The following is a 19,670-nucleotide window of genomic DNA, read 5'->3' as shown; positions in this document are numbered from 1 at the left end:
TCCTATGATCTTGTAGGTTTCTCTCTTCAAGCAGGCAGGAAGAAATGAGCTCAAATATCTTCCCTGACTTTCCAAAGTTTTAGGACTCCTCTTTGATGTTGTTTTAAAGGAAACTCTGGTTGCAACATTGAGGGAGAGGGTCTTGAACAGTATATATAAGTATAAATGAAGGGGGAATTAAATTTACTTACCAATCAGATCAAGTTATTTTTATTCTTTGTGCCTCTCATTGTGCTAGATGAAAAAATAAGCTTGAGCTATTCCTTAACTTCTTTGGTATCCTGAACCAGAGGTGGGTTTAAAGGGAAATAATTGCAGACTATATTTTCGCTAAATTGTATTTTTGTAATTATAAGTATGGAATGTTTCTGTGGAAGCAAAATAAACAGCGAAAGAGTTATCAACTTATTTTTTTTCTCTACATGATGTGCTTTTCGCCCTTATCTAATTTCTGAGATCTTAGAATCCAACAAGATAAGGAATGTATGAGAATATCCTTTGTGAAGAATGACATGTGACACAAAGGAAAATACAGTTATTTATTCAAACTCATTGTTAGTTGTGGACCTGTTAAACCACACCACTGATTTCAGCCAAAACTCATTTTACGTTTCTTTTTGTGTGTGTGTGTGTGTGTGTGTGTGTGTGTGTGTGTGTGAGACAAGGTCTCGGCTTTGTTGTCCGGGGAAGAGTGCAGTAGCATCAAATAGGTCACAGCAACCTCAGCCCCTGGGATCAAGCCATTCTCCCACCTCAGCCTCCTAAGTAGCTGGGACTACAGGCACGTCCCATTGGACCTGGCTAATTTATCTATTTTTTGAAGAGCCAGGGTCTCGTCTTGCTTAGGCTGGTCTCTAAAACTTATTTTACTTTTGAGTTTTCTACAGAGGCGCCAACCAAAAAATTTATTTTGATTCTTTAACTTTTTATTAAAAGAGAAACTTCTAGCAATACTAAACTCATGACAGTTGTATGGATGCCTTCTCTAGAAAAGGCTATACATTCACACTCAATACACGACCAGGTGGATAATAAAACAAGTTTATGGTGTGCTCTAGTGAACGTAGACTTGTTATATTTTGCTTTTATCTCTGTTTATTTTAACATCTGCCCTCTATTTCCTGCCTTGTACTATTTTTTTTTTTAATCTCTTTGCTGATTTCGAACTTCAGTTGTTGGCTTTGCTATTGTTGAGGGATATTTCAAGAGGGAAGTTAAAACAGTAGGGAAAATACTGTTTTTCTTAATTTGGCTCCAGCTGATTTTATACCTGGGAGCAGTAGAACTGATGGTTCTTGTGTATGGTTAATTAAATCCTGTGCTTATGGCTTCTGCTACAGGTACTAAGTCATCCACCTTGTTAGCAGATCCTCTCTCCCAATAGGGTTTGATTTATCACTGGGGAACCATTTCCAGAATGTTTGCTCTGTGCTCAGGTAACTGACTGAGGGCAAGATGATGGTCTGTGTACTGTTGGCCAGAGAGTGGTAGTCAGATTTGTAAAGGTAATTTGTATAAATTCACTCTACTTTGTCATCAAAACAAGATGGCAGGCAAGTAAGTGACATAGACATGAACCTCTCCTCTCCCCTCTGTCTCCTAGAATGCTTTTCTGTGAGAAAAGAAAAGTCCCACTGCATTTTGTTTTCCTAATGCTTCTTGGATTCTCACCAGCAGGTTTTTACAGTCTGTTGCTTGCCTCTCAGATTAGAAGAATGCTGGCATATTTTAACAGTTTCCTAGGATTCAAACGGCCTTTAATTAACAGCAAATTGATGTTTTGGAATGTTACCAAAATATGGGAGACTGAACGCTGAGGATGGGCTTCCTTCCTCCCAGCTTCTGAGTGCAGTGGAGTCCTGTGATGAGGCAGAGGTGTGTGCTCCCTGCAAACAGTTGGCTGCCTGCTGGTATGCAAAGGGGGTGTCTTTGTTGGCATATTATTCCCACTGCCTGCTCATTAGTGGCCATGCAAATTGCACCTACTCATGACTGCGAAGAAGGCAGGTAGTTTGAATACTCAAAGCTATAGGGGTGCTGAACAGTTCAGGGGTTGTAGCATTGGTTTTGCTGGTTTTAATCCTCCAGTTGCCAAGGCAGTTAGGTACGGCTGCTTGTGTTTGTGGTTAAATTTCTTTTCTGTGCCAGGTTCATGTCATCTTGCTGCCTGAGTTTTGGATTAGGTAGAAAAGAGCAATTCTGTGAAATAATCACTCAGACTTGATGCATATTCTGAGCAGGTTAGTTTTCAAAGAGCGAAGGGTGTGCAATGGAGGGGTTTTCCTTTTGAATCCAGAGAGCTTGGTTAGAGATCTGTTGCTGACCCAATCCAGAGCTCTAGGCAAGGAAATAAAGATAGGCTGGGGAGTTTGAAATGTTGACTGCTACTTACATAACCTGATAGTTATATAAACAAAGGAAAACGGAGCAGTTCAGCTAGTTCCCTCTGCCTAATGGCAAATCTGCTCACTGGCCAGTTCCCAGTTGAGGTCAATGTCTGTGTCTTTTTTTTTTTTTTTTCCAGTGACCCACAAAGCTGGCCTTTTTGTCTCAAACGCCATCTCAGTGTTTTCTCCATGTGTGTGTCCCTGATTGCTCCCTTTGCTCTGGTCTCCACAGGTGGTACATGCCAGAGTCCTGCTCTCCCAGCCCTGGTCCGTCCACCAGCCCCTCCTTTGCAGCCATCGCTGGACATTAAACCATTTCTTCCCTTTCCTCTTGACACTGCGGCCGCGGTCAACCTCTTCCCCAATTTCAATGCGGTAAGTACCATAGCTAAATTTGCATTTGTCTGGGTGGAAGGTACTGGAAAATTTTAAAGGCCAGGGGTGATTTGGTCACTGGCTCCACTGTGCTATACTGTTTATTCCATGGCCTGTCCCAAAGCCACGGTGCAGGTAGTTGTCTGTCTGGTTATGTAGAGTTCCTAGAGCCAGGCTCCTTTAGGAGAAAATGAAAAGGGACTCAATCATGAGTTGATGTCTCCCCTCCAGTGTCTTCTGGGTAACATCAACAATTCTGTTACTTGTGTTGGCATACATCCAAATTGACATTTAATATATTCATTAGAGAGAACATTATAATTCAAGTAGATATCTAAAAAAATGAAAGATATGTTTCATTGATCTGGGTCCTATAATTTAAATTTCTTGTCTGTTTTTTTCTTTCTAATTTAATAAATAGGACCTTGATAATGACAATAGTGATCTGTTTCACGTATACAGCATGTTTTTCTCCCTTAACTTAAAACAACCAAGGGCTCTGGTAGCAAGAGTTTTAATATTTGCCGCTGTGGCTCAAGTTAAGTCTTTTAAAATTACTTTGTTTCTTTGGGCTTTGTCAACAGCCTTCTCAGGGCAGGTTCAATTCCTTTCTTGACTCTATTTTCACTTTTAAGATATCTCTGTAAGTTGGCAGATGCGTCATATCCGCATCGTATTTTTTTGCATGTGTAAGCAGTGAGATGTTCTTGGGATAGAAATTGAAATAGGAGTTGAAAAGGTTAGAAAAAAGTAAGTAACATTTTTTTGAATATCATCTGATTCAGCTTTCAGCAGTTGTTATAATACAGGGTCTGCGCTTATCAATGACAAGACATGTCACCACCACCAAAGCAAAGAGGATTACAACGAGAGGTCACTGGATGCCCAGTGATCTAAATAATACAGCTTTCTTTTTACAACATCTTGGCCCCATGTTAGACTTTTTAAAAAAATTCTGCCCACAATTAAATCATTCTCCTTCAGGAGATAGAAGTAGGTCTTATTTTCTTTAATAGTACTTTGTCACAGGGACTTTGGATATGCCAGTGAGTCAATACAGTATGTGTTAGTCCTTGCTAAAAGGTAAGGGAGAATCAAAATCATTGCTCTGTTTCTTAAGGAGAGAGGAATTTTCCATAGGAAGATTCTTTTGAAATTCATGGAGCATAAATAAAACAGATAAAGATCAAATTTACAATATACAGGTTTCTAATCCTGGATGTTTCAATAAGAGTCAAGAAAAACTTGCTTAGCATCAAATTCCCTTAATCTTACATGACTATACTAAAAAAATCCCTGGGTTCCCTTTTCCTGACTCCTTGTCTGCTCTCCTGGTAAGCGGCTTCCTGGCACAGCCTTCCTTCCCAGCCACCCAGGAGATGACCCATCAATGTGCTTTCCCTGACCTCAGAGACCACTTGGCATCCTGTCACTCAAGTCCCACGTCAGCTTCACAGCAACCTAGGTAAAATTCCTGGAAGTCAATAAAAGGCTGTATTTAACACTTTTGATTTGTCCTTTGAGAAATATTAAAAGCAAAATGATTAATTTGATTGACAATGAATATTGGTGTCAAAAACAAAGATGAGTAATATGCTGGGCTATGTGACACTGAGCAGATCTCTTTACCTTCTTTGCTGCTCTTTCTTCATTGTTACAACAAAAGGAATGGACCTGATAATCTCTTACTTTGGGACTTACACAATTCAAATATTTGAGTTTTTTTTTGTGGGCAATGGCAGCATCGTGTGGTGGTCAAGCTGAACTCTGTAGCTAGACTAAGTTCAACTCCCAGAACTGCCTCTTATCATTGGTGTGACCTTGGGTGAGTCACATAACCCCTATATCCTCATCCATAAAATGGGACTAATAATATAACATACTTCATAGGTGATTATGTAGGTTAAATCATATAGTACAGGGCTGAGTATATAACAAGCGCTATTTGAGTGGTATCATGTTCATGAGTAGCTTGTAAACCCTTCTGATTTTGAATTAGAATTTCATTGGCTAACTGATTGCAAGTTTGACATGATTCTGTTTTCTGCACCATGGATTTGACTTGTGTTTATATTTGTTCCACCTAACCCAAGAGGCCCTCTGTTGCTATACCTGTTGTTTATTCCCTGATTATCCCTTCTTGGTGCTGGGTAAGCTACAGCCAGCCAAGAATTATGTCACTCCTTACTTCCAACTGAAGGGAGTCATTGGAAAGGCCATAGTCAGGTGGCTTTGGACTCAGAATTAGGGCATAGAACATCTCTGTAAGTAACAGCCTGAGTTCTTGATTTTATAGCAGATGTGGAATTCAGTATGTATAAAACATAATTTTTCATTACTGTAAATTGATTTTATTTCTGGTTCAAAAGAGCCCATTCCATCAGGCTGGAAGGAAATCGAATCGACTTTTATTTCAGGGTACACTAAAGTTCTAAACTCCACAGCGTTACCTAACAGCTTTTGGTGGGAGAGTTCCTCTGATCCTCAAGTTATTTATCCACACAGGCATTCACGAGATGGTCAGCACCTGGCTAGCACGGCTCCTTAAGCTCCTAGCTCTCAGCTTTTTCTGCACCATGCTTAGGACACACACACTTTGCAAGGCGGGCAGTGGTCCCTCCTGCCTAGATCCACCACACAGTTATCACATCTTTGCCAAGACAGTGCCACCTAACAACTTCCACCCATCTGACCTTTTTTGCAAGCAAAGGCCATGATGATCAGAGACAATCTGCCTGTTATATTCCTCCCCTGAGGATATGAACATGGACATGGAATCGTCTATCTATTTAGGGTAGGGTGTGGCAATTGTGAAGGAAATTTTTTTTAAATGTATACTTACAACACATAAAAAACATAAGTGTGTATCTTTGATTATTATCCTTCTACATGAACATAAACCATTTGGTTTGGGTATAGGTCAGGAAAAATAATGAAGGGTCTATACAAATAAGTACAGTTAGGAAGGAAAGGAAATAACTACAAAATCAGAGCTGGGGTATGGATACAAAAGAGGGCAGTCAATGAAGCTATTAGGATCCCTTAGTCTCCTCAAAGCCAACTTTTACAAATTCACAATAGAAGCTGTTCCCTTGACCTAGGAATGTTGTATCCCTGGTTGCTGGAGGTCCCAGTAGGTTTTATGCAAATGAGAGCTTTCTCTTAATTTCTCACATGTCTCCCACCCTAACCTTTAATCTCTTGAGATAGTAGAGTTTTAATGCTTAAAAACATTCTAATCCCAGAGATGCCATTCTAAGTCTTCATTTCTTGAAAGGAAACAATCATGAGGGTAAGTGGATGATTTTTAGGAAAGAAATATTAGAAAGTGGCATGACTTTAGTCCATTCAATCAAACAATGTTTACTAAGCATCTATTATGTGCCAGAAATTGTGATAACAAAGCTTATTTTATGACTACTGCTATGAAAATAAGGAAATATTTATAAATAAGGCAGCTTTTATAGAGAAAGATGTATAGGATGGAATGTCAGCTTGGGGGCAGGAGTGGACGGCTGTATGGTTGTCTTAGTGAGGATTTGGTGAGAAAAATAGAAACTATTCTAGGCATTCAAACAGGACAGAATTTAATATAAGGATTTAGATGATTACAAAACCTTTGGGGTGCTGGACAAATAAAGGTCAGAGAAGGTTGTGCTGGCTCTTGGTTTTTCTGTGTGCTTTCACAGAGTCAGGGAGTTGCAGAAACACAGGACACCCAGTAATCTCAGTTACTTTCATTCAAATTCCATGAAATGCCTCTCCTTAGTGGCATCTAATAAGCCTGAACACTGTTGGCAAGGATGCTTGGGCACGTACACCTCAGGCTTCCAGTCCTTGTGATGTAAAGGGAGGGGTGTGCAGGGTGGGTGCTGAGTTGCCCACAGAAGACCTTACTCAGTGGCAGAATGGAAAGGGCTATGTGGAATCAGAACAGCCTGAACGTGTCTGTACCATGGACAAAGGCTAAATCCATTGGAGTCCTAGTGTCCTGTACCATAAAATGAGAATAACTAAACATTTCTTAGGTTTGTCATCAGAAGTGTAGCTTGTTTTTTTATTTCAGCATATTATGGGGGTGTAAATGTTTAGGTTACGTATATTACCCTTGACCCCCATCCCTGCCCCGAGTCAGAGCTTCAAGCGTGTCCATCCCCCACTCAGTGCACATCGCACTCATTATGTATGTATATACCCATCCCCTCCTCCCCCTCCCATCTGCCCGACACCCGATGAATGTTATTTCTATATGTGCACTTTGGTGTTGATCAGTTAAAACCAATTTGATGGTGAGTACATGTGATGCCTATTTTTCCATTCTTGGGATACTTCACTTAGTAGAATGGGTTCCAGCTCTATCCAGGAAAATACAAGAGATGCTATATCACCATTGTTTCTTATAGCTGAATAATACTCCATAGTATACATACATCACATTTTATTAATCCACTCATGTATTGGTGGGCACTTGGGTTGTTTCCACATCTTTGTAATTGTGAATTGTGTGCAGCGTGGTTTTGAAATGCTGGAGAGTGAAGACGAGAATGGGCTTGGGCAAGACTTTGGGATGCTGCTTACTTAGAGTGGGAGGTAATCATTAAAAAATGGCTACAGGATCTCACAGTTTCCCTTTTTTTCTTCATTTCTCTGACATATTTTCTTCATAGTCTAATCCATATGACAATAATCAACCTTTAAAATGCCATTGAAAAGGTGCTAGTTTTGGAGAATGTGTTCCCGAGGACTGACTGAACCTGATTCCATGCCCCCCTCCTGTGGCTCTATTTCCTGTGGGCCTAAGGATTAAATGAGGGAAACTGACCTAATGTACTTGTAGATGCCAGACACTCAGTAAGCATTGAGTCCTTCCCCCTTCCAGGAGATACACAAGGAAGAGTGACGAGGTCACACAGAGGGTAAACAGGCAGGAAGCAGGGCGATAAAGGAGAATGGCTATTTTGCTTTAGCTAGTTCTGGTTGATAGTTCTTCAACATGAAAAAAGTAAATTAGCCTAGAAAATCTGACTCTATATAATATGATTCCATCATGGAAACTGGGACAAGGAGCAAAGGGAAGAGGAAGGGAAGTGGGAAGGAAAGGTGGGAGGGAGTGGGGAGAGAGAGAGGAAGGGGAGAGAGATATCAAATCCTAGCACCTAACTCCACTCTAGTTCTCCTAATTCTTTAAAGCACCAACTGCCAGAAACGAGTATAGTGTGAGGCTGAGTTCTGCTCAGCAAGTTGAGTTTTATCAGTTGGAGTTACATAGTTTATAGCAGTGCTTCTCCTATGAATTACAGGGAAATCATGTTCAAATGCAAATTCTGAGTCACTAGCTCTGGGGTGGGGCCTAAGATTCCCACCACACGTAGGCAGAGGGAGGAGAAGCCAGGAGAAGAATTAAATACATTGAACAATTCATACACTCCTGGAAAGTGTTTCTTGAATTTATTCAACAAATATTTATTGAGGACCTAGTATGTGCTAGGCCCTGAAGATTCAGTTGTGAAACAGGCTAAATTCCTACAAGTATAGAACTTACTTTCTGGTGTTGCTGTGGTGAGGTGTTGGGAAGAGGACTGATGGGGAATTTGAAGTATCTGTAGGTCCAGTTGTGCCTCATGAACCTCACTTGCAGGAGGACATTGTTCAGGACTTTGGTTAGAGCTGCCATTTATTGAATGCTTACTACATACCAGGAATCACTTGCGTTCCAACTCGTTAGAGGCCAAGATTTTTCTACGAAACTTTTTAAAGCTTTTATGTATGTCATGATCTCATAAGTGTTGCTGAGAAAAATACATGAATGAGTTTTTCATTTATTCATTCAATGATTTTTTCCCTTCTACAAATTTTTGAGTCCTACTAAATAATTCTGTGTGTTGAAAAATGTGCCTACTGAAAATAACTCCATTGAAAAGCAGCTACTATAAGCATAGCACTAATAAATATAATGGAGAGTATGAGAAGGGAGAAGAGTAATTAATTAATCTTTTAATGATTCACTACTGGAAGTTTATTAAGCACTAACTATTTCTGACTATAGAGGACACTGGAATTACAACATTAGTCATAGTAAAAAGGAGGAAGAGGAAAAAATGGAGGATGAAGAAGAGGAGGAGGTAAAAAAGAAAGAGGAGGAGGAAGAATGGTCCTTGTATTTGTGGAGCTGACTCAGTTATTAGTGACTCCTTAAGACACTCTCTTCTGTCAGGTACTAGAAAAACATCTAGATATTTAATACACTAGATTAAGCAGTAAACTCTATGCAAGCAGGTACCCTATCTTTATAGTTTGCTTCATTTGTTGAAAAATGGGGTGGAATTCTATAAAGAACTATAATCAAGTGCTTAAAGTCTTTTTAAAGTAAGTGCTACCTGAGTGCAAGGGAAGGAGAGATCGCTTAGAGGAGGCCCAGGAAAGTTATCTGGTAAAGGGTAGGGTTTGATTTGGAATCTGAAATAAATTCCAAATTTATGTTATTCATTAAGGCAACCATAGTATAGAATGGGGAACAAAGAAGAAACTCAATACATGTTTCTTGAATGAATGTGTGGAAGATAAATAGATTGGAAGACAGACGTAGATAAATAGAGAGACAAAGAGGAAAAATGCACAACAGATAATTAATAGAAAAGAAATAGCCATAACAGATGTATCATAAGATATGAAATTGATAGAAATGTCTCAATAAGAAAAAAATAGAAGCACTCACTGTTTCATACATTAGATTACTTCCATCTAATGGAAATTATTAATTTAAACAATTATTAGGAAACAGAAGGAAGCATCTCAAGCCATCCCCTTAATTTGCATGTGTAATTTTAGGTTGGCTCTTGTGTTTGTTTACTCTGGTTATAGAAATGGAAAGTGATGTAAAAATCCCAGTGGCTACCCATAAAATATACTCTAAAACCAGTCCTTTATGGTATTAATATTTACCAACTATTTCAAATGAGTCCAGAAGCTCTGTTATAATGATAAAATATTGATGAGGCATTTTAGGACTCTAAAATAACAGCATTAAATGTGCATAACATATAGAGATTATTCTAGAAGTGTAGCTTACATGTGCATTTATAATATTCTAGATAAAAATACAGAACCCAAAATAGAAAATTTCAAATTCAAGTTTTTGTTATTTTTGGATATATACCCATCATGATCTTCATTTCCTCCATTTTTAAAATGGAAATAATACCATGTTTATTGGCATACTTTATCTCTTTTCCTTTAGAAAATTATTCTTGGATACTGCTGTCCTCTGTGGCGCTGTATTTTGTTACCTGCTCCAGCTATGGAAATGCTTTCCCTCCCTCGCTAGTGACTGGAGTTATAGAAACAGTGGTTAAGCAACTTCCATTTGTTTTGTTCAAAAATATATTAATTAAATTCAGCTTACACATTGATAACTGCTCTTACCAAGTTTTTATAACTGCTGCTGTCACTAAAATAGGCAGCAAGGGTGAAATTACAGGTAGAAAAATAAGCCTGTCTTTCTTAGTCACAACTGGTAGATGGATAGAAACTTTTCAGGTGAAAAATGCCACAGTAAATATGGTACCAATTGCTAAGCTCCTTGTCCTTTGAAGATGAATGTAGCAGATTGCTCCCTAGTTCTGTGGATTAACTGTGTCATATTTGTATAGCAGAAGCCTCTTGAGGAACATCTGCTGATGAAGTCTTCTTTCATTATACGTTTCACACTGAAACAGATAACTGAGCATGTCTGCTGAGCCCTGCAGCTTTCTGTGAAACCAAGTTTGTCAAAGACAAGCCTACTTATGATAATGACCCCAGAGCGAAATGTGACTTCAATGTACAACATGCAGACTTGAAAATAAGAGACCAAAGAAATGCATGTTACATGAATATTTTCTTCTTTAATACTTATTTACTCTTAGAATAGGTAACACATTTTCCTATGATTCAAAATTTAAAGAAAACAAAAAAGTTTGCTGACTACTCTTCCTGTGCCAATCATTTCTCCTCCCTGAAGTGACAATGGGTATGGTAAATTGCTTTTTTATCTATCTTGCTAGAGATATTTTGATAGAGGAATATGTTATTAATAATTGTTCCTCTCACTAAAGATTGAGGCACGATGCATATATATGTTAATATGTACATATATGTGTATTTTTTTTAATTTTTCTGCATGTGGTAAATTCAGATGAAGCTTTTCAAAGAATATGTTAGACCCATTTCCTACTGTGATTTTCTTACGAACTGTGACTCTGGGCAAATGAGGGGACCTGAAAAAGAAAATATCTAAACTCACAGCTTATTTTCTGATCCAGTAGCTCCTTTGGAGATCCCTACTCCACACTTAGACAGAGACATTTTACAAATGAAAGAACTTTTTAGAGTTAATTTGTTTATACTTCAACTCACTTGTTTTACAGATAAGCCTAGAATGATTGACTGATTTCCACTTTCATCGCTAGCAAGTAGAGAAGCTAAGAGATAACTGTGACTCCTGACTTCTGCTTCTCATGAGGAGGCTAATCATTGAATCATAGTGTTGTGGGTTGAACTGTGTCCCTCAAAAATCCGTATGTTGAACTATTAACTCCTAGTGAATTAGAATGTGACCTTATTTGGAACTGGAGTCATTGAAGAGGTACTTAGTTTAGATGAGGTCATTAGGGTGGGCCCTAATTCCACCATGACTGATGTCCTTATAAAAGGGAAAATTTAGTCACAGAGACATGCATGGAGGGAAGATGATGTGAAGAGATACAGGGACAACACCATCTACAAGCCAAGGAGAGACTTAGAACAGATCCTTCCTTCACGGTGCTCAGAAGGAACCAACCCTGCCCACACTTTTACCTTAAATTTCCAACCTCCAGAACTGTGAGACAATAAATGTCTGTTGTTTAAGCCATCCAGTTTATGGTGTTATGATGACAACCCTAGCAAGAAAAAGATTTTTAGAGCCATCTGATCTACCTACATGCACTTGCTGGAATCTCTTTTACAATGTTTCTGACAATTGGTAATTCAGCTTTTTACCTAGTTATATCCAGTGATAGTAAATAAGCCTACACCTAGGGGTGAGAGACTCCACATCCTAAGTCATCTGCACCATAAGGAAGTTCTCTGTTTGGAGCCAGTGTGTATCCCCTGTAAGGCTTGTTAACCAAAGAAAAAGATAATACACAATATGTTGCCTTTTTATAAGAAAAAAGTACTTATTCATCACCAAGTGATAAGAGCTGTAAAGAAAGCACTAGTACAACTATTGTTTTTTTTTAAATCTAACTTCATAAGAGTCTTGCATGTTTGTAGGTATTATCTGAATGATGTAAATAAAGAAACAACTCTGAGAGAGAAAATGATTTTCCCCAAATCACACAAATAGTAAATCACGAAATTGTGGCTGGCTTTTGGGTTCGGCGAAGCAAGACCAGCACAGTTTCATTTGCAACATAGCAAGATGACCTCTTGTCTACAAGTGATTACAGTTCCTTTAATCAGCAATCAGAGCCGTGGTCTATTATAATATCTAACTAAATAATCTGAAATACCTCAGAAAACTGAACTTCGGGAAAGCAAGGCATTTCCTGAACGTGATCCTGGCTATGATTGGATGACGACGAACAAGAACATCTAGGGCATCGCAGACAGTAAACATACTGTCTGATGTTACCTGCACAAGCACTAATGTTGCATGTGGCAATCATTGTCAGGGGAATAAATAACTTTAAGTGGTAAATAAAAAAATACATCCCTATCCCATTAACAACTTAGTCTTTTTAAGACTCAGGATTCGTCTGCACCAAAGGACACATAAGAGAGAGAGAAAAAAAAAAACCAAAAAAACGCTAAACTTTGAATTTAAGTGATTCGAGTTCTGCGTTTAATACTTTATCTATACCCTAAGTCAAAACCCCGAGTCTACATTTCCTCATTTGTGAAACTAGAATAATCATATTGACCTCACAGGAGAGTGTAAAGGAGTTGAAGATCGGAAGTGATTCAGAAATAGTAGGCATTGAGGAAGTCTATTGAATCAGAATCTCTGGTGTTGAGGCCCTAATGAACATATCTGGAAACTCTCCAGGGAGATTTCTTTGCCCTTTAAATGTTGACAGTCACTGTGTTTTACCCTGTGGCCAAAATTGTTGGGAAAATCCATTTAAACAGCAAGTACAGATGAAAAAATAACCTTCCCGGACTATCATTTGAGGAAAGTTGACTCTTCCACACCTCCCTCCCGCCAACACAAATGTAAAGAACAATTACTCCTAGTCAAAGGAATTAAAACTTCTGCCAGCAAGTATAGTTGTTTCATGACTCAGTGCTTCTCAAACTGTGGTATACAGACCCGTACTGGTTCAAAAACTGTTTACAAGTCTGTGATAAGTATGGAAATTGAAAGTAAGCATTAAGAAGTTTTTATGGCAACTTAAGAGAACAATTTTACATCTGTGGAAGCCAATAAAGAATTATGGCTATATTTTGTAAGTCTATTTCCTTTTATTTTTTTTCTGGTAATTCACTTTTACTGTATTTTATAAAAGTATTGGTCTATTACTGATGGGGCGGTTTGGGTTCTTTAGCAAAGAAAGTTTTGTGTTTAGAATTTCAAGGTTCCATCTATAGGTAGAAAGTGAAAGGGACTTTGAAGCCATCATTTGGGTAATTCAAGCAGCGTATGGTCGAGAGCCACAGATGCATTTGACTCAAATTCCGTTAGCTCCACCCAATTTTCCGTATCCTGGAGAGGTATGGCAATGGCAAATGGCTCTCTCTGAAGCTCATAAATCAGAAAGATAATTTGCATTTTTGCCTTTTTCTCAAGCATAACCCATTATTCCACATTTTATCTTGAGTTTGGGAAAATAGTAAAATGGTAAAATTAGCAGTTAATTCTTGAAATTCCTTTCTTGCATGCTCTAAAATAGAATTTATTTCAAGGATCTGTCAAAGAATTTTAAGGAACTAAAATAAAAAATGGATATATTAAGTGATTACCTATAGGGATATAAAACTTTATTCTTTTGATTTCTATATCCAATTTATTTTTTTAAATGGAAAGTAGAAGAAGAAATAATAGTCCAATTGTATAATAGGTTGGGGGCATTTTTAAAGCAGTTTCTTCAAGGAAATCACACAGAAAAATAATCAATTTTGTTAAGACATCCTTGTACTCTTTTGAATACCTACCGTGTTAATGTTTCTGTAAGTTTTGCCACCTACTACCATTGCAAAGCAGCAGTCCCACCTTCCTAGGAATTTATAACAGGAAGGATGGATAAGAGACATAACCTACTCTTTCTGGCACTTTTCTGCGTGTATAGAATTTATGCACTCAGATAGGTGGTGCTTGTGTATGGTGGGCTTTATGAGGAAACTGGCCTCTTTTTTTTTTTTTTTTCCAGATAATCCTATTTGTTTTTCTAAGTAAAAAGAATTCATAAAAAACAAAATTTAATTTTAAAATCACCTTAGTTAGCTCTTATGCTACCTATAAATTTCTATTGACATATTCTGGTTTTAAAATGCTTGTTTGGAATGAGAGAGAAATGATGATTTTTGAGCTTGGAGTTTGTCTTTAATTCTACTTACCTAAAATAATAGTAAAAATTTTAGAATTTTGAAGAAAGAAAAATACACATATACTGTATATACATGTATATGGATACCTATGTTTATGCATGTATGCAAGCTTCTTACTCTGGGTCATGGTTTAAAATACTGAACACAGTATGCAGAAAAACTCTTGTATATGTGTATCAAGAGCCTTGATTCAAAAATATTCATTTTGTTTTTATTAGCAAAAATAAATCCCAAACTAACAAAAAATATCACTATCAGTGGAGAGATGGGTATACTGTATATATACGTGTACTAAGATCTATTTATAAAATGTACTTTCAGTAACCTCTCCTCCCATAGATATGAAGGGAAATATTGGAAGTGGGGAAGACGTAACAGAGGGCATAGCCTGAAAAAAACGGCAAATATATTTTGTCTCTTTGAAACAGCCTACACTCCTTTTTGAGAACTGAAACCTGCATCCCTGCCACAGGCCAGTGGTTGGGAGGGGCAGGGTAAGTCTTTTCTTATTTGTGCTAAAGGAGATGCCTCAGTCCTGACCCAGTAAAGCGAGGTCCTGGCTGGAGGTCCGGAGATTGTCTTCAGGGCAGATGGGACAATCAGAGTCATCAACTATAGTTGAACAGTAATTGCCTGAAGCCAAGAGAACACATCTTATGAAGGCTCTGTACTTCTGCTTATTATTAGGAGGATGGCATTTCAGAGAGGAGTCTCCATCCTCCTCTTTTGCTGGCAAAGTAATAAAATGTCTCTTTCTTTCTCCCCCCTCAAAAAAAAAAATAAAATAAAATGTACATTAAGAGACATTTGAAATGAAAGAATTGTTTTTACATGGAAGTATCACAAAAGCATAATGTTGAATGGGGGAGGAAATAAAAGTTGCAAAATGTGATAGAATTATAGAATATGCATATGTGTGTATTTTAAAAATCACATGGCAATGGGGGGAGAGAGAAAGAGAGAGAGAAAATGAAGTCGATTTACAATATATAACAACATAGACAGGAAGACCATATATGTCCTTATTGGCAGGTAGTTCTGAGGTTTGAGTAAGTCAACAGGAACTGGTAAGGGAAACGAAAACGTCAACATTTCTGTAATGTTCAAGTTTTGTTATTTTAAGAAAGAAATATCTGAAACAAAATGAAGGGATGTTAATATCTAGATGATCAGTACATGGTTATTTAGTATATCATGTATATAGTTTTTGTATTTAAAAAAGCTTTTCAAATTTTATAAGTTGCAGATGTCAGCAAAATATTTAATTACAACACATGCCACCTATAATATATTATTAGATAGGAGTCTAGCTGATTGAGATACTTAGATGTGACAACTTCAGACTCTAGTTTGTATTTTTTGATCAACATGCCCAAGCTCTGTGGTCTCCATGTCACAGTTACAATTTGGCTTGCTCAGAGGCCTTATAGGAGAGCTATGTAGGTTAATGTACAAGTAGAGAGATTAATGCATTGATTCTTATAATCTTCTACTATTTAGAAGTGATTACAAAGCCAATCAGAAAATTTGTTGGCAAAGCTTGGCAACCTACTCCTAAAATACAATTTAAATTTACTTACTAAAGACATTATCATTTACTTCAAAGATTTGTACATTCAGTAAAGGTAAAGGAGGTTAGTTAAAATTTCTGGTTTTTATTAATTTCTGGTTATATTACTATCAATTGCAAAGGAACCTGATTGAGATGGTGCTCTGGCTTGCATTAAGTTTTGTAATACACTAGGGATTGTATTTTAGAGTTTGGGGCAAATTAATGTCACTGTTCAAAACTGTCCTTTGATTATTTCTTAGGAGTGGTCAGCTTTGTTTACACTTCCTTAAAATAAGTTGATCCAGGCAGCAAATTTAAAGTGTCAAGTTGATACTTAATTTTTTTATTGAAAGGTCTGTATTTTTCAAGGAATTGCTGTAGTTTTTAGGTAAGCACTGGGCTCTGAGTATTAGGAAGATTTTTTACTTTTAGAAGCAAGGATCGTTGAGCCCACCATAATAATCTACCATGGAACTCCTGAATGAGGTTAAAAAGTCCAATTTAAATTTAAAGTTGGTTGACTGGATTTGTCTGTAAATTAAACTTGCTATATAAATGCCGTTATTCTAAATAGTTTTAGCAATGACTTGGGGAGACCATTCCCCACCACCACTTAATCAACAAAAACAAAAAAAGTAAAAGAAAAGGAAAGAAAAAAAATCCAGATTGCTGTGCATACTAGCCCAAGCAGAACCATTTTTTTCCCCTACAATAGAATTTAGTGATCACAGATGTACTATGTGGTAGATCTGATGAATATATGCAATTTTAGCTGAATGAAAATAATGAGTTAGAACATAAGTGAGATAATATTTTATATGCCCTTAGCCCCAGAATTTTTCTTCACTTTTTTTTTCTTTTTTTTTTTTTTATTTCATCTTATTGTTATGGGGGATACAGAATTTCAGGTTACATACGTTGCCCATGTACCGCCTGTCCCCCCAAGTCAAAGCTCCACGTTTGTCCGTTCCCCAGACAGTGCGCGTTGCACCCATCATGTAGGTATATATCCCTCCCCTCCCACCGCCCCCCCCCCCCCCTTCCCGAGTAATTGCAAGAACCTGGAAAACATATTTCTGGCAAAAATAAAAATATAAAAGTTAACATACTTTTTAAGAAGGAATACAATTCACATCAACAATAGCAACAAACTTCAAATCAACTACTTTAGGTGGTACATAATAATTTCTACTCTGTTCGAAGCCAAAAATACACTCTTCTCAGAAACCATAAGTCCAAAATGATGAGAAAACTCTCACTGCCTTGTGTTGCACTTCTAACTCCATTGGAAAGTGCTGGGAATCTGTGAGAAATGAGCATGTAGAATTGGAAAGCTTGTGTTACTCTCAGAATTCCTTTGAAAGCAGGATACATTATATATGTTATTCTAAATTGCATATCATTTGCTGATGCATGCAAGCTGTTCAGAGGATTTTTTTTAAAATAATGTTCTAAAATCTTTCTTGCCTAATAAAAAAATGAGTGAGTATAGATATTTCTTTCTCATCTGTATATTGCACTGCCTGTTTTTAACTGGTTTCTAAGGTTTTTACAGTAACTGGAAGGGAGAAAGGGCATTTGCTTTACTCTTTCTTAATAGAGCCAAGTAATCCTAAAAGAACAACATGAAGAAAAATACCACAGGAACAAAGGAAAATATTCCAAATTGAGTTTGGCTCTTAAAATTATCCTGGGGATTTAAAATTGATAAAAAATAAATTTCATTTATATTTATTATGCAATTACATAGGTTTCTGGAACTCTTGATTACATAGGTAATTCCTCATTATTCTGCTTTTTATTTTGGTCACCTTTCTCAGATCTTCAGTTTTTGAGATACTAGGACTCCAGGCTACCTCCCTTCTTTTCACATCTTTGGGTCTTCTTGCCATCGTTAATGTTTGACTGTAAATCTGATAATTTGTTCCGTCATCACTGCTTGATTTCATATTTAGTATATTAGTCTGCTTCAATAGAAGCCCTTCTTCTTAGCATGCATGCATTGGGTGGGCAGCACCATAATGTTGAGCTGATACCAGCAATGTATATTTTTCAATAGGTGCAGCAGAGGAATAAAAAGCTCTAGAGTTCTCTCATGTCCTGAGTCATCTCTGCATTCTTTTCATTTTTCTTTTTATATTTTAAAGAATGACATAAACAAAAATCTTTGGATATGAGTGCTCTAAAGAGCACCCAATTATGATAAAAACTTGTATTTTATCTATATACCCTTTTGAAAAACTGTCTTTCTATGGAACAGTGATGTGTAAGAACCTGACCTAAAGAATTCTGCTACTAAAATCATTAATGTTTCCACATCTTTGCTATTGTGAATTGTGCTGCTATAAACATTTGGGTACACGTGCCTTTGTTACAGAATGACCTTTTTTCCTTTGGGTATATGCCCAGTAATGGGATTGCTGGGTCAAATGGCAGGTCTACTTGAATCTGTTTAAGATACCTCCATAATGCTTTCCACAGAGGTTGCACTAGTTTGCAGTCCCACCAGCAGTGTATTAGTGTTCCTGTCTCTCCACACCCACGCCAACATGTGTTGTTTTGGGTTTTTTTGATAAAGGCCATTCTCACTGGGGTTAAGTGATATCTCATTGTGGTTTTGATTTGCATTTCCCTGATGCCCATCAATACATGATTGGATTAGTAAACTGTGGTATATGTATACCATGGAATACTACTCAGCTATAAGGAATGATGAAGATACAACATCTCTATGGTTCTCCTGGAGAGAGTTGGAACCCATTATATTAAGTGAAGTATCCCAAGAATGGAAAAACAAGCATCACATGTACTCACCAGAAAATTGGTTTCCTTGATCATCACCTAAATACAAATCTGGAAACGACACCAATTGGACATCAGACTGAGGTGGGGGGTGGGGGAGGGGATGGGGGTATGCCTACACAATGAGTGCATTGCGCACCGTTTGGGGAGTGGTAACACTTGAAGGTGCTGACTCGGGAAAGGGGGGGTGGGGAAAAAAATATGAAACTATTGTTTTTAACTTGCACTGTTCACTTAATAATTTATCATGAATATTTCCCATATTATTTCATATCATTGTACAAGAAATAATGTATACATTATGAGGACATACTGTATCTAACAAGATATACTGTTAGACTCTTTGATTCTGTAAAATTAAATAAAAAAAAAAAAAAAGAAAAAAATAAAATCATTAATGGATGTTTTATAATTGTGAACTTTGTTCTCATAAATTTTGGCTCTTCATAATGTGGAAGTTAAGTGAAGTAAATAAAAATAATTATAAATATACAAATTTGTTTATCAGCTTGTTTGCTAACAAATAATATTGAACCACAAATAACATGAACTAGTAGAAAATGAATATAAACTGAAAACCTTGACAATAGCTGGTCTTATTTAATTGAACTTATAGGTATTTGGGACATAACAGTTTGATTGTTAATGTATATTTCAAAATATGAAATGTTATATTCACATTTTTGCCATCAAAATGCATATTATTTGTTTGTTGGAATTAGCATATATCATGGTACCTTTCAAGGCATGGTAACTTCCTACTTCTCTGCAACTTTTTATTATTCATTATTTTCATAAATACTCTGTTACTGGTAATGTTCTAGTCATGGGAGATAAAACAACCAAGACCCAGCCCTTTCCTTCAAGGAGCTTAGAGTCTTGATACAGGGAAACTGAATAAGCTTTCTTTTAATTCATGTATCTATAAGCTTTTATTCATTGTGTGACTAACATAATGTAGCTCCATACCATACTAGGCACTCTCA

General features: G+C 37.1%; 1 protein-coding gene across 1 annotated transcript in view; it reads left to right on the top strand.

Annotated features, from left to right (window-relative positions):
• The first annotated feature begins 2,557 nt into the window (after positions 1-2,557).
• Positions 2,558-19,670, top strand: part of ZNF385D (zinc finger protein 385D) — a 227,308-nt gene continuing 210,195 nt past the window's right edge. The window contains exon 1 of the mRNA XM_069473294.1: positions 2,558-2,762. Coding sequence (XP_069329395.1) covers positions 2,577-2,762 — 186 coding nt within the window. The 5' untranslated portion in view covers positions 2,558-2,576. The remainder of the gene's footprint in view (positions 2,763-19,670) is intronic.

The sequence above is a fragment of the Eulemur rufifrons genome, chromosome 7, assembly GCF_041146395.1.
Source record: "Eulemur rufifrons isolate Redbay chromosome 7, OSU_ERuf_1, whole genome shotgun sequence".
In the NCBI taxonomy this organism is placed as follows: domain Eukaryota; kingdom Metazoa; phylum Chordata; class Mammalia; order Primates; family Lemuridae; genus Eulemur; species Eulemur rufifrons.
The sequence above is the reverse complement of the archived record's forward strand: the minus strand, read 5'-3'. Positions and strand labels throughout refer to the sequence as shown.